Consider the following 14,424-nt stretch of genomic DNA (forward strand, 5'->3'; position numbering starts at 1 on the left):
AAAACTTCACAGCATCACAGACCTTGGCTTTTTTTCAACATGTTCCTGTTCAGGTTCATCTTGTGGCTGCCCTTACAGTCATTGAACTGGATCTCTGTTACCGTAAGCCAATTATCAAATCATTCATGAGTACAAGTTAGCAGACATATGAATTTCTACATGTTTGTGAAAAAAGGAACTTAAACCACTTATTGTAGCAATAATTAAGGCAATAATGACTTTAATAATTAAAGCATTATAAGTACTACATCTAAGCCCAAGATGAGACAGATGGTGCTATTTCCGTGTAAAGACACAGACATCTGAACCGACCAGTCTTAAAAATGAGAACCTTTTAGGGGAATACTCTAAGAATGAATTGCATCCACTGACATTACTGTTTATGTGCATGTATCATGTTTGTTGTTTTAAGGCTTTATTCCTTTAACTTACATAAGCGCTAGAAACTGGAGGATGCAGAAATCTCATACTTCCGCAAGTGGTAATAGAGAGATGCATCAGGCAGCTTTGTGAATAAATAAACTATAATTATGCGAATTTATTGTGCCTGCTTGTACCATGAATATTTAAAAAAATTGACAACATGGACTTATATAAATAAAAAAATAAGGCAGGCTGGAATCAAGTACAAAAATACAAATTCACATCAAGAAAATACAAATTTAGCTTTCTAAAATAAATATCTAGCCTTTCTCAAACACGGCAGCTCCCAACACATAACAATCAATGAATAAATTAAAATAATATGTGCTAAACTGTGCTAATAATGCAAAATCACCATAAAACAGTTATTATAAGTATATATTGCGCTTTATTGTGGAAAAGATGTCTTATAAGCCACCTTCAGTAGCAGACATGAACTTTTGTGTGTGCATGCCTACCATATGTAATATGGCAATATCCTGGTAGATTGGTTCTCCACACCAGATAATATTTAGGATCCAGCCCTGTTAATCATGCATAGTATTATGAAAATCTATGTTTAAATACAGTTTAAAAATCAATTGTCTAAAATACAGTGTGTTTAATGGACAGCAATGTTTCATGAGTACATATACTGACACCTGCTGCTTGTACTTTGTACAACATGTCCTGCTATTGTAGGTGTGCATTGCCATGTCCAAGAACTGCTGGGGAAGGTATGACTTATATATTTGCAAAGACATGCGAACAGACAGGTTTATGAAAACGTTCTATGGGAAAGTCACAGTCAACGTCACTGTGAGAATCTACACTCTTTATGAGCATTTTAAAAGAAATGTGCGCTAAAAATACTTTATTACAGTGCATTTATTACAGTTATTGAACAGCTTATTTTACAGTTAGAGTTGATTACCATCCATATTATAGTTCTAGGTTAATTGAAGTAACATCTACACATTGCCCTTTGTCATACAAACCTATTAAAGTGTTTAAATTACAATGATGTCCTTATACTCACCCTCATGTTATTCCAAACCCACAAGAACTTTGTTCGTTCATCTTCGGAACAACACAACTGAAATGTAAGTATATCAGTAGAACAGTCCATGTGTCATCATTGGCTCAACTCAAGGTTTGAGACGCTACGACAATACCTTTTTTGAGCAAAGAAAACAAAAATAACAATATACTAAACTTTCCCTGTTGAAAAAAACAGCACATGCTGGTTAGGCACATTTCGTGCCTGGCATGCTTGTTTAACCTGGTTTAAGATGGTCCAAACTAGCAATGGTCCAGCTTAAACAAGCATCCCTTCTGCCATTTTAGAGAGTATCACAAGCGTAAACAACATCTATTATATACATAAACAAAGCTGATTACATCAAAAGCATGAGTATGCATTGTGATACTAACCAAAATAGCAGAAAACCTAACTAAGAGGAGAAGAATGTTTTAGCAGATTGTTATTTTTGTTTTCTTTGTACAAAAAAAGTATTTACTATGTGTCAGGACCTAGAAACATTTCAGCTGTGTTGCATATGGAGGGGTTGATGGCTCATTGATTCCATCAGAAATATCTTAATTTGTGCTCTGAAAATGAACAAAGGTCTTATGGGTTTGGAAAGACATGAGGGTAAATAAGTAATGATGGAGGTTTCATTTTGGGATGGAGTAGACCTTTAAAAGCAACTAAAAGAAATAAATCAGTGATTCAATTCTTTTTTATTTCTATTTAAGATTCGTTTAGGTTAAAGAATATGTGCTCTTTATGAGTATGCTTCTTACATGCTGCCTGAGGTCTAATGGAGAGTCTCATCAGAGAATCACATCTTTAAATAGTCGACAAATAAAAATAGAAAAGCTATACTGAAGAATGCCACTGGAAACTAGCGATTGGCAAGTAAAGACTGAAGACTGAATTTTAGGTTTAGTTCATTACTAAAGCACTGATACAGAAGTAAATACCCCCCAGGTTATAAAGATCATAGAAATACAGAGTCCTTGCTTTTCACACAGAGAATAATTCTGTCCTTGGATTTGTCATCTGACCCAAAAACAGCATCTGGGTGTTTCCCAGCATACAGTACACATTTGGACGCACAGGTGTGGTAGTCTGAAGCATCGTATCTTTCTTTTTTTCTTAGTTTTTTTTCCTTTGAACTGTGATTTTGCTGATTTTGTACATTTACCCACTGAAAAAGAAATGACGAGTCTATCATTTTAACTGTAGGTTTATTTTAACAGTGAGAGATCAGAATAACAACAGCAACAACAAACAACACAAAAAACATCCAACAAAGTTATAAATTGATCAAATAAGTATTTGGTCAGCAAGGTTGATGTCAATCAGCAAGGTTTCTGGCTCCCAGTTCTCTTTTATACAGGTCACAAGCTGAGATTATGTCAGGGATAAGACTGTAGACCCACAAGGCTGGATTGGCCTACAAGACCATCGCCAAGCAGCTTGGTGAGAAGATGACAACAGTTGGTGCAATTTTTCACAAATGGAAGAAACATAGATTAACTGTCCATCTCCCTTGGTCTGGGGCTCCATGCAAGATCTCACCTTGTAGAGTTTCAATGATCATGAGAATGAGGAATCAGCCAAGAACTACATGGGAGAATCAATGATCTCAAGGAAGCTGGGACTATAGTCGGCAAGAAAACAATTGGTAACACCATACACCATGAAGGACTGAAATGCTGCAGCGCCTGCAAGGTCCCTCTGCTCAAGAAAGCCTGTCTGATAGTTTGCCAATGAACATGTGAATGACAACTGGGTGAAAGTGTTGTGATCAGACGAGACCAAAATCAAACTCTTTGGCATCGACTCCACGAAATCAAAGGAATGCTGCCTATGACCCCGACAACCCCATCCCCATCCTCAAACATGGATGTGGAAACATTATGCTTTGGGGGTGTTTTAATACTAAAGGGACATGACAACTGCACTGCATCAAAAAGACAATGGACTGGGTATCATTTTGGCCAGGGCATTGAGAATGGGATAGGTATTCCAGCATGACAATGAACCAAAACACATGGTCAAGGCAACAAAGGAGTGTCTCAAGAAGAAACACATTAAGGTCCTGGAGTGCCCTAGCTAGTCTCCAGACCGTTATCCCATAGAAAACCTGTGGATGAAGCTGAAGGATTGAGCTGCCAAACGTCAGCATTCAAACCTTAAAGGGTTAGTTCACTCAAAAATGAAAATTAAAAAATCTTTTACTTACCTTCGAAGCATCCTAGGTTTATGTGACTTTCTTCTTTCAGATTAATCCAATAGGAGTTATATTAAAAATTGTTATTGTGGTTCCCTTTAACAGTTTAAAATATGTAATAAAGTGAGTGCAAACTTAAATCATCCTCACATGGCTAGACACGCTACATAAGCAAGGGACTCACATGTTCTCATCGATGAGTATTGTTGGGCATTTATCGCTCTCCTACTGGTAGCATTTTACAGAGCCTTAGTTTCTAGTCTCAGGCCTTCTACAATGATAGAGCTTAGAAATGCCAGGTGCCTCACATTTAAAATAAAACTACAATAAAATTATGGACTGATCATTTCTTTGTCAACTGACAAAATCAGCAGGTGATCATTTTTTCCTCACTGTATGTAGAATATTGCTCTTTTCAGCAGCTGTGCTCTCTGCTGCTGCCATGTGCAGCGTCACTAGACAAAACACCACGATCTCCAGCACCACTGAGATTGGTCGGTTTGTTAGCAATTACAAAGTGTTAAGATTGTTTGTTGTTCCTTATTCTGTAGCTGCTGGCTATAAGTGTCATTCACATACAGCCTGACCGCAACTGTGAGGCCTGCCTTGTTCCTAACACTAACCCTAACAAAAAGGATCTTAACAATGACGATACATGTATATTTATTCTTCTAATCCTTGTCATTCTTAGTAGAATTTACTTCATATTACTTACCTTATAAAACAATATCTTCCAAACTGAATGTAATAATGAATAAAGAATACATCTGTTCATCTAAGGCATCTGTTTATGTTTTTCTTTTTTCCTTTTTTGTAAACAATTCAGGGGAAAAAATTACTGATAAAACACAATATCCATCTGTTTTATCGTTTTCAAGGAAGTAAGACTAATGCCATGAATACTGCCAGGAAAACAAAACAGAATATCATAAGCAAAGGATCATTTACTCTGCCATTAGGAAAATGAAAGGTTTTGAAAATGAAACTATTGTTTCCAGATGACTTTAACATGGCATACTATTTAATAAGCAGTTGTTGTGTGTTACAAGTAATTTTACCATGAGTATAAATAAAGCAGTTTTACGTTAAACATAAGTGTTACTGTTCTGTAATGAACTAAATGATTAAGAGTTTTTGATAATTAATATACATTGCAGTTGCTTTAGACAAAACTGAACTTAACATCCTACAGCGGTCTAGCTGAACTTAACATGTACAGCAGTCAAAAATGTGTTTTGTCTAACCTTTAGATGGCATGTTTTAGGTCATGTGAATATGTGCACATGTAAAAAAAAAAAAAAAAAAAAAAAAAAAAAAAAAAAAAAAGCAGTATAATTATATCTTATCTGTTGATTTTTTTTTGTTAAGGTCATCGTGAGAAAAATCTATAATATATATTTATATGTTAAATGCTAAAACATAAGTCTGTTTATTTTTGCAATTCTTGTTTTAATTTTAATTGAACCAAAGAACCAAAGGAAAACTTACTTAAATGATGCAAAGGTTTACATTTAGTATTTTTAATTTGTTACAATTTCAGATATTTCATTTTTTTGTGTAATTTACACAACATTCTAATAGCACATATAACTAGCAAGATTTTAATTTAATTTAACATGTAAGATGTAAAACGTATAAATAACATGAACAACTGTTTATAAATGTAATCATTAACAAAGACAACTTATAAGTAAAAATAAAATTTCACAAAAACAACCACAAAAAAATGCTACAAGCACAGTAAACATCTTTATTAAGTAGGCATATACTGGATGTTTAAACTGGATTATTAAAGATACTACAACCATTTTTTTTTAACTTTGTGTGAGAAACATTAGCAAGAAAAATGTTCTATTTTCTGACTATAAATTGTGAAACAGTCAGGAACAAGTACAGATGCAAAACCTGGGTGAGAAGATGGACAGCTGATCAAAACTTCGTTCAGGGTTGTAAACCTGCTGTCAAGCTCCCATAGTTTTAAATATACATATTCAACAGCTGCTGGATCTCCCTGGTTGTATCAAAAATTGCCATACAGCTTCAGTTGTTTAAAGATATCATTTTGTGCTCTAATTTGTACCTTATAATAATAATATTATTGTATCACAGATGGATTTTCCCCAGCTGTTAAGGGGGTTTGGGCTTTATATTTTGTGAAAATTATGACACACATTTTTAAACATTCTTTTAAACATCTTGATATGATATATTTTCTATACATCGGGTGCCAATGTAACCCTAACATACTGTTTTCTCTTCCTGGAATATGCAATGATAGCATATTCTTTATCAGACTTCAGACAGGTCTTTCAGAGCTGATTGGTTAAAGGCAGAGCATTTGGGTGTGGATCAGTAGGCTGACGGTCCCATAAATACCACCAGTGAGGAACAAGATCTTCATCGAACAGGTTCAATCAGCAGTCATGAGGTCTTTGGTGTTCCTGGTGCTCCTTGGAGCTGCCTGTGAGACTTCATTCACTGATTCACTATTATGAATTTCAGTCATTTTTCACAGGTAATTACAATCAGTATATACTGACCATGCTCTCTCATTTGTGTAGTTGCTCTGGATGATGACAAGATTGTTGGTGGATATGAGTGCACACCCTACTCCCAGCCCTGGCAGGTGTCTCTGAACTCTGGCTACCACTTCTGCGGTGGCTCTCTGGTCAGCGAGTACTGGGTTGTGTCTGCTGCTCACTGCTACAAGTCGTAAGTGACGTCCGCATAGAGCAGTTCATATATCCATTGGTTTCCTCAGTTCTGAATAATACTTGACTTTGTCTTTCAGACGTGTGGAGGTTCGTTTGGGTGAGCACAACATCGTAGTAACCGAGGGATCTGAGCAGTTCATCTCTTCCGAGAAGGTCATCCGCCATCCCAGCTATGACTCCTGGACCATTGACAGTGACATCATGCTGATCAAGCTTAGCAAGCCCGCTACCCTCAATCAGTACGTGCAGACTGTGTCTCTGCCCAGTGGCTGTGCCGCCTCTGGCACCATGTGCAGAGTCTCTGGCTGGGGAAACACCATGAGTTCCAGTGAGTGTCTGGATTCTTGATGAAACTCTTTCACACTTCATCTTCGTAACACTTTGGTTCACTTCATCTCTGTTATTCTTTGTAGCTGCTGATTCCAACAAGCTTCAGTGTCTGGAGATCCCCATCCTGTCCGACAGCGACTGTAACAAGTCTTACCCTGGTATGATCACCGATACCATGTTCTGTGCTGGATACCTGGAGGGAGGAAAGGACTCTTGCCAGGTAGAGGATGATGAGATATATACCATTGTTGCACAAATATTAATTGTATCTTAATATTAACCGGTTGTAATGTTTCTCTTGTTCAGGGTGACTCTGGTGGCCCTGTGGTGTGTAACGGTCAGCTGCAGGGTATTGTGTCCTGGGGTTATGGCTGTGCTGAGAAGAATCATCCTGGTGTCTATGGCAAGGTAATACAGCGGTTGTTGTTTAATAATTGTCATAAAGAAATATCTTTGGTTTAACATGAAGCACTTATATGAGTATATTCTCTTTTCATCTAGGTCTGCATGTTCAGCCAGTGGATCGCCGATACCATGAGAAACAACTAAAGCTGATACATACAGCCTCCAAATCTGCAATCCATCCGTTTTTATTTGTTTTGGAGATAAAAAAACCTGTGCAAAAATAAAAGCATTTAAAATATTCCGCTTGTTCCTAGTGCTTCCTTCATATTTTTCAAATAACACTGAACATATTGTTTTATGCACTCTCACAGGCCTACATTTAAATGTATATAAATGTATGTCTTAGCAAAAATTACTTGAACAACACACAGCTAACTTTTCATTATTTTTAGAAAATAATGCAGACAAAGAGTTTATGAAGAAATTGATGTAAACATGATGAAAGTCTCAAAAAACGAGTAGCATGTTTGAGTATTTCTGTGCCAAATGCACTTCTTCAGGTATTGTATAAATTTTGGAAAGATTTTTTCAAGTATTGCCCTGAATAACATTATAAAGGGTGGAATTAATTTTATGTGCATATCTTTTTAAAGAGACTTACATAAACCAAAACAAGAGCAAGAGCACACCGATTGATGTGTTGCATTCGGATTATGGAAGTCATCTTCAGTGCTGCACAGGAAGGATTTTAAATTTTGTTGTTGACCGCAAAATCAATAATGTCACCAAATAAGTGTGTATAGCACCATTAAAACCAACAATTGTTGACCAAAGTGCTGTACAATCAATCGAATATCAGCAACATTCGCACACATTCAAACATCACGAATTAAAGCACAGAACAGAGCTGACACAGTCCAGTTAGCTACAGAGATGGGTTTTAAGTTTTGCTGTAAACTCATTCAGTGTAGAAGCAGATCTGACAGAAACCGGCTGTCCCAGAGATAATGTTGTTCAGCTTCCCAAAAAATAAATGCTATACGAAAACTGTATATGTTCGCTATTCCTTAGGACTTTTTTTTATGTTTGATAAAACTAAAAACACTTCTGGGATATGAAGCATGCAATACTATAAATATTCAAGATTAACATGAGAAAAACTGTGTTGTCTCCTTTAAAGACAAGCAAACTGTATATGGTTATTGATGTTTGTTAGCAATAAAGAGTAGATAAATTACGAATTGTACTGATTCCAAATTATATGGCAAAAAATTTAGTTAGTAACGAAATCTGTTACACGTTTTAGGTAATATAGCCAAGCTATTTTTTGATTAGCCCTACATTTTGGATTACTTTTGATGTAACTTGTTCATCACAGGTAATCTTGTACCAAACTGATGAAACAAATACAAAAAGAAAGAAGTTATTAACAACATGGAGTGCATTTAACATTATATCTAGGTTTTTCAAAATAGGGTTCATGAAGGAATTGCAGGGGTTGTTTAATTTGTACAAAAAGCTAATAATTAAACGATAAAAATGTGAAATTAACAGCATTTTAAAATACCAACAATCAAAATAAAATATTTACTTGAAAAAAAGAAATGATGAATTTGTTAACCATGTCGTGTGACCATTAACTAAGGTCAGAGAACTGTTACAAAAGTTACTTATTTACTTACTATCTTAAAATATCAGGGGGCACTTCAGGGTAATAGATTAGGTCAGAGATGTTCAGATGACCATAAAAAGGAAATCCCTTCCTTACATATAAATAAGCAATATGAATTTATGCATTTTAATGTGTTTTAAAAACACTACACTTCTAAACACACAGTAATACAAGTTTGTATAAAGCACTAAATGATCATTCAAATAAAATGAAGATGTTTACATTTGATGAGATGTACAATTTTTGAGAAAACACTACTTAAGGTTAAAATGATTTCTATAAATCCAATTCTGTTTGTCCTTTTAATTTTCTGTGTAATCATATCACCTGACTAGAAACTTGTGTGAATGTCCACGATAGCAAACTTTCTGAATGTATAAGGCTATTTTGGAAAGGACATTTTAAGATAAAAAGGCTAATTAAATATTAAATCATTAAAGAAAATAAACAAATGATAAATAATTAATTACTATTGTATGAATAAGTAATGAAAAGTAACCATGTAATCAATAAATAGTAATTACAGTCTGATGACAGTAAAACATGGAAATATAAAAAATTCCATCATTGATGAGGAAAGAGTTAAAAAGAGAAGGTTAAGAAAAGTTCTGACAAGCTTTACTAAATGAATAAATGTCATGTGTTATTATGCACATGACTTCTAGGATTATATTTAAAGCAGGTACATTTCAGATAGAGATTTTATAGGATATGTTGAAAAAATATGTTATATGTTAAAAAAACTATGATACTAGACCTCAAACCTCATTTTACCTGTCTTTCACTGTATTGCATTGTGGTTGCATTTTTAACTTCAAAGATCTCTGGTGGGAATGAAACAAGTGCTTAAAAACAGTAAAGAACTCCATGCTGTGAATATAAAGTGTTTCCACAAGAGTTAAGACGTTTTGTTAAAACAAAAGTTTAACTGATTAAATATGCTGCACTTTCTACTCACTGACACAATAATATATCTCCATATCCTCTGATATGTTTAACAACCTGTTTAATGATTTTTTATTTATCACATATATAAAAATGACTTCTAAATGTAAAAACTAAGCACTCGCAAAATTAGATAAATTGAATATAGAGAAAAGTTCAGATGCAAACCTTGGGTGAGAAGATGGACAGCTGTCGAAAACATGTTTCTCGCTGGAAACCCACATCTGTCAAGGACAAAAAGCTTAAAATATTGGAGTTGATTGGTCAATAGCAGCCTACTTGGTCTAATAAATACTGCAGGTAAGAGCAAAGCCTTCATCAAACAGGTTCAATCAGCAATCATGAGGTCTTTGGTGTTCCTGGTGCTCCTTGGAGCCGCCTGTGAGTTATAGACTTTTTCTGATTCATTACTCTCATGAATTTCACTCATTTGTTACAGGTAATTATAGTCAATATACTGACCATGCTCTCTCATTTGTGTAGTTGCTCTGGATGATGACAAGATTGTTGGTGGATATGAGTGCACACCCTACTCCCAGCCCTGGCAGGTGTCTCTGAACTCTGGCTACCACTTCTGCGGTGGCTCTCTGGTCAGCGAGTACTGGGTTGTGTCTGCTGCTCACTGCTACATGTCGTAAGTGACATCCGCATAGAGCAGTTTAAGCACTGGTTCTTTGGTTTCCTCAGTTCTGAACAGTATTTGTCTTTCAGGCGTCTGGAGGTTCGTTTGGGTGAGCACAACATTGTAGTTAATGAGGGATCTGAGCAGTTCATCTCTTCCGAGAAGGTCATCTACCATCCAAGTTACGACTACTGGACCCTTGACAGTGACATCATGCTGATCAAGCTTAGCAAGCCCGCTACCCTCAATCAGTACGTGCAGACTGTGTCTCTGCCCAGTGGCTGTGCCGCCTCTGGCACCATGTGCAGAGTCTCTGGCTGGGGAAACACCATGAGTTCCAGTGAGTGTCTGGATTCTTGATGAAACTTCTTTCACACTTCATCTTCGTAGCACTTCGGTTCACTTCATCTCTGTTATTCTTTGTAGCTGCTGATTCCAACAAGCTTCAGTGTCTGGAGATCCCCATCCTGTCCGACAGCGACTGTAACAAGTCTTACCCTGGTATGATCACCGATACCATGTTCTGTGCTGGATACCTGGAGGGAGGAAAGGACTCTTGCCAGGTAGAGGATGATGAGATATATACCGTTGTTGCACAAATATTAATTGTATCTTAATATTAACCGGTTGTAATGTTTCTCTTGTTCAGGGTGACTCTGGTGGCCCTGTGGTGTGTAACGGTCAGCTGCAGGGTATTGTGTCCTGGGGTTATGGCTGTGCTGAGAAGAATCATCCTGGTGTCTATGGCAAGGTAATACAGCGGTTGTTGTTTAATAATTGTCATAAAGAAATATCTTTGGTTTAACATGAAGCACTTATATGAGTATATTCTCTTTTCATCTAGGTCTGCATGTTCAGCCAGTGGATCGCCGATACCATGAGAAACAACTAAAGCTGATACAAAATGACATGAAGCCTCCAAATCTGCAATCTATTGTTTTGTAGATAAAAAAAAGACCTGGTTGAAAATAAAAACATTAAAAAAATACTTTCTCCAAGTGCTTCATTTATAGTTTAATTTAAACAACACTGTACTTTGAAGGGCCTACATTTAAATGTATCATGCTTGCAGAAAATCACATTAAATGTCTATATTATGTTAGCAATTCAGCAGAAAGCTAAATACAAGTGTATTCTAATATTTTAATAATTTATATAATTAAGTTAAAAAAAGAATAAACGCAATAAATAGAAATCATGAAGATAAAGTTATTTAATCAACATATTTTAATAGACTTTTGGAAAAAAGTTCAAGTCAAGCTGCTACAAGTAGCCCTATTGATGATTGTTAACATTAACATAAATTGTCAATTGTCTTGACAAAACTAAGGCTAATAGCACACATTCATATCTCATTTCTGAGACCTTTGTCTACTTCCAGTATTGTATCCAACTTGATTATAGCATAACTTATGACTACAGTGGCCGAGTAGTGCACAACACAACGAAATCGCCACCATGAATAGGCCTAATTCGGCTGTGTTTCTGTGGCGTTGTACTAATTTTGCTGTTTTCTTTGCGTTGAGCAGAACTGGCCAACCGTAAGGTGACACAAATGACAATAACACGCAATTATTCCGGATGTACCTCAAATATAATACATTAAAAATTATTTTAGGAGGTAAACATAAGCAATTACCATGTAAACATTTCTGACTATACTTTTATCCGGAACCTTTTCTAGTCGTTTTTCATTCCGGACTCTTGAGACCGACGCACCACCACACATGCGCTTGTGAGTTTCAGCTGTCACCCGAATAGCCTGACATTCTGGATGAAATAAACGCGTTTGCGGATCTTGAGTGGATGTAACCGCTGACCACAGAAGAGCTCGTCTGTGTTTTATTTATTTTCCCAGTATCTTCAACGTTGTGAAAGAGAGGGCTTTTATTTTCTGCAGGAGTGTCCTTCACCTCGCCTTTCGTAATGCGACTCACCCTGCAAGCGTTGATTTCTCACGGCCGGGTGGCCCGTCGGATGGGACTCGGACCTGAGTCCAGAATCAACATTCTTCGGAACATACTCACAGGTCTGGTTCGACACGAGAGAATAGAGACCACACGAGCCAAAGCCGACGAGGTCCGCTTCTATGCTGAGAAGGCAAGTACAAAAACCCGCTTCAAGTTGCTGTATAATTCTAATGATAATTCTGATCCCTACTCTACTGCTCAGTCTGCCAGATGTACTGCTACATAGTTAATAAAGATTGTAAGCAAATATTCTTGGGATTTATATAATGGTATGAACTATATAATGGTAATATAATAATAATTAAAAATAGTGATTACGTTAAAGTTGGCTAAAAAATTGAAAATCGGATAAATGGCATTTTTAAATTTCAGAAATGCAATTATTAGTGAAGTTTAAATTTGAATGTACTCTAAACCTTGAATGTCTTATTTCTGTTTTGGCTTTGTTTTGTGTTGTAGTTGATTGATTATGCTAAAAAGGGAGATACTAATGAAAAGTCAATGAAAATGGCCGATTTCTGGCTCACGGTAAGTTATAAATCCTTGTTCACGCTAGAATTGCACACACACACACATGTGAAAAAGCTAGGACACCCTATTGAACTCATGGTTTTCCTTGTCAGAACATAATAAAAAAAATAACTGGTTCTTTCCAGGTCTTAAAATAAAAATAAAGCACATGACCTATTGCATGGTGTTAGTGTTTATTTAACACAAATAAAGCCAGCAATAAAAGCAATGGGTGATGTGAAAGTTAAAATAAAAAATAATCAAATACCTCTCTATAAAAGCAAATGTTTTGGCTGTTGCTCTTCTGGGGCTTTCAGGTGTATGTTAACACAATGCCAAGGAGGTAAGACGTCTGTAGTGATCTTAGAGAAGCAAGTGTTGCTGCCTTCAGTCTGGGAAGAGTCCATCTCCAAACTATTTGTTGTCCATCATTCTTTAGTAAGGTCAATTATTCACACGTGGAGAACAGACTCCAATCCTCCCAGGAAACACCACAAACAAAAGTCACACATGCTGGTAGAGGGATGATATTTTGGGGCTTGCTTTGTACTCACAGGTCCTGGACACCTCATAGCCATTGAGTCAACTCCTCTGTATCCCAAAGTATTGTGGATTCAAATGTGAGGATCTCAATCTGACAGCTAACGGATTGGGTGGTGCAACAGGACAATGATCTCAAGCACACCAAGAAATATATAACAGAACGGCTGGGAAAAAAAGGATCAAGGCTATTGCAGAACTTAGTAATAGACCTCATCCTTACTAAAATCTCGTGGTTTAAGCCGTGTATAAACAAATGTCCACAAACCTCAATAAACAGTGACGTCGTGATATTATCTCGGGCTTTATTTCCAAATTGTAAGATTTTTCAAGGACTAGATCATTTTTTTTATCTTGTTATACAGAAAAATGTGGAATTCAAAAGGGTGCCCTAATTTAACATTTATGTTTTTAACATTTTTTTGTGTTCTCCATTCAGGAAAAAGATTTGATCCCCAAACTTTTTAAAGTTCTGGCGGTAAGATTTGAGAATCAGACGGGTGAATATACACGCATGGCCCGCATTCCCAACAGACAGAATCTGGACCGCTCAGCTATGGCTGTCCTGGAGTATAAAGGCAACCCTTTCCCGTCGCTAACCCCCATGAAACGTGTCAGCGAACTGAACTTGTTAAACCAACTTCTGAAAGCATACAGAGAGGAAAAGGCCCAAGTAATGTCTGAGAAAAAGGACTTATGATGTTTAAACGCTGTATTTCTACATATTTCATGTAATAAACCAGTATACATTTCATTGAGATGTCATTCAGATCTGCTCCGTGTGGCATATGGTTGATGGTTGCTTAATATATCCATGACTTTTTAAATTATGTTCAAAATTGAATGAGATTTTCTGTAAGTGGTCAGAAACATGTTTTTCACCATACTCACCAATATTTTTATTTTGAAAATAACAGAATGAGGTTGTTATATGGCATTCTGGACACATTACAAACCTGTATGTGTATAGTATTTTACAGCATTTCTTGTCAGTTACATAACTCCTTTTGATTAAAATGTAATAACAGATTCTTGAGTACTGGAATGAAGCAACACACAAATCTATATATTAAGGTTTAATCTGTTCATGTTTATAAATACTAATGGAAGTTCTTGCCAGTATGGGCCAGCA

At 36.2% G+C, this 14,424-nt stretch overlaps 3 protein-coding genes across 4 annotated transcripts; all 3 read left to right on the forward strand.

The window, feature by feature from the left end:
• The first annotated feature begins 5,950 nt into the window (after positions 1-5,950).
• Positions 5,951-7,331, forward strand: prss59.1 (serine protease 59, tandem duplicate 1). The gene is made up of 6 exons (XM_043262052.1): positions 5,951-6,107; positions 6,206-6,356; positions 6,436-6,686; positions 6,772-6,908; positions 6,995-7,096; positions 7,190-7,331. The coding sequence occupies exons 1-6, from the start codon at positions 6,068-6,070 to the stop codon at positions 7,235-7,237; spliced, it is 729 nt and encodes a 242-aa protein (XP_043117987.1). The 5' UTR covers positions 5,951-6,067; the 3' UTR covers positions 7,238-7,331.
• A 2,602-nt stretch (positions 7,332-9,933) lies between these two features.
• On the forward strand, positions 9,934-11,260 carry LOC122359846 (trypsin-2-like). The gene is made up of 6 exons (XM_043260036.1): positions 9,934-10,031; positions 10,134-10,284; positions 10,362-10,612; positions 10,699-10,835; positions 10,922-11,023; positions 11,117-11,260. Exons 1-6 carry the CDS (start codon positions 9,992-9,994, stop codon positions 11,162-11,164), a joined length of 729 nt encoding a protein of 242 aa, XP_043115971.1. The 5' UTR covers positions 9,934-9,991; the 3' UTR covers positions 11,165-11,260.
• Positions 11,261-11,898: 638 nt separating this feature from the next.
• mrpl17 (mitochondrial ribosomal protein L17) lies at positions 11,899-14,321 on the forward strand. Of its 2 annotated transcripts, XM_043260460.1 has the most exons (4): positions 11,899-12,007; positions 12,173-12,372; positions 12,702-12,770; positions 13,732-14,321. In XM_043260460.1, exons 2-4 carry the CDS (start codon positions 12,199-12,201, stop codon positions 13,990-13,992), a joined length of 504 nt encoding a protein of 167 aa, XP_043116395.1. In that variant the 5' UTR covers positions 11,899-12,007; positions 12,173-12,198; the 3' UTR covers positions 13,993-14,321. The 2 variants fall into 2 exon arrangements, with proteins under 2 accessions (XP_043116395.1, XP_043116394.1); XM_043260459.1 differs by having other exon boundaries at positions 11,965-12,372.
• The last annotated feature ends 103 nt before the right edge of the window (positions 14,322-14,424 follow it).

Source organism: Puntigrus tetrazona, chromosome 16, assembly GCF_018831695.1.
Source record: "Puntigrus tetrazona isolate hp1 chromosome 16, ASM1883169v1, whole genome shotgun sequence".
Taxonomy (NCBI): domain Eukaryota; kingdom Metazoa; phylum Chordata; class Actinopteri; order Cypriniformes; family Cyprinidae; genus Puntigrus; species Puntigrus tetrazona.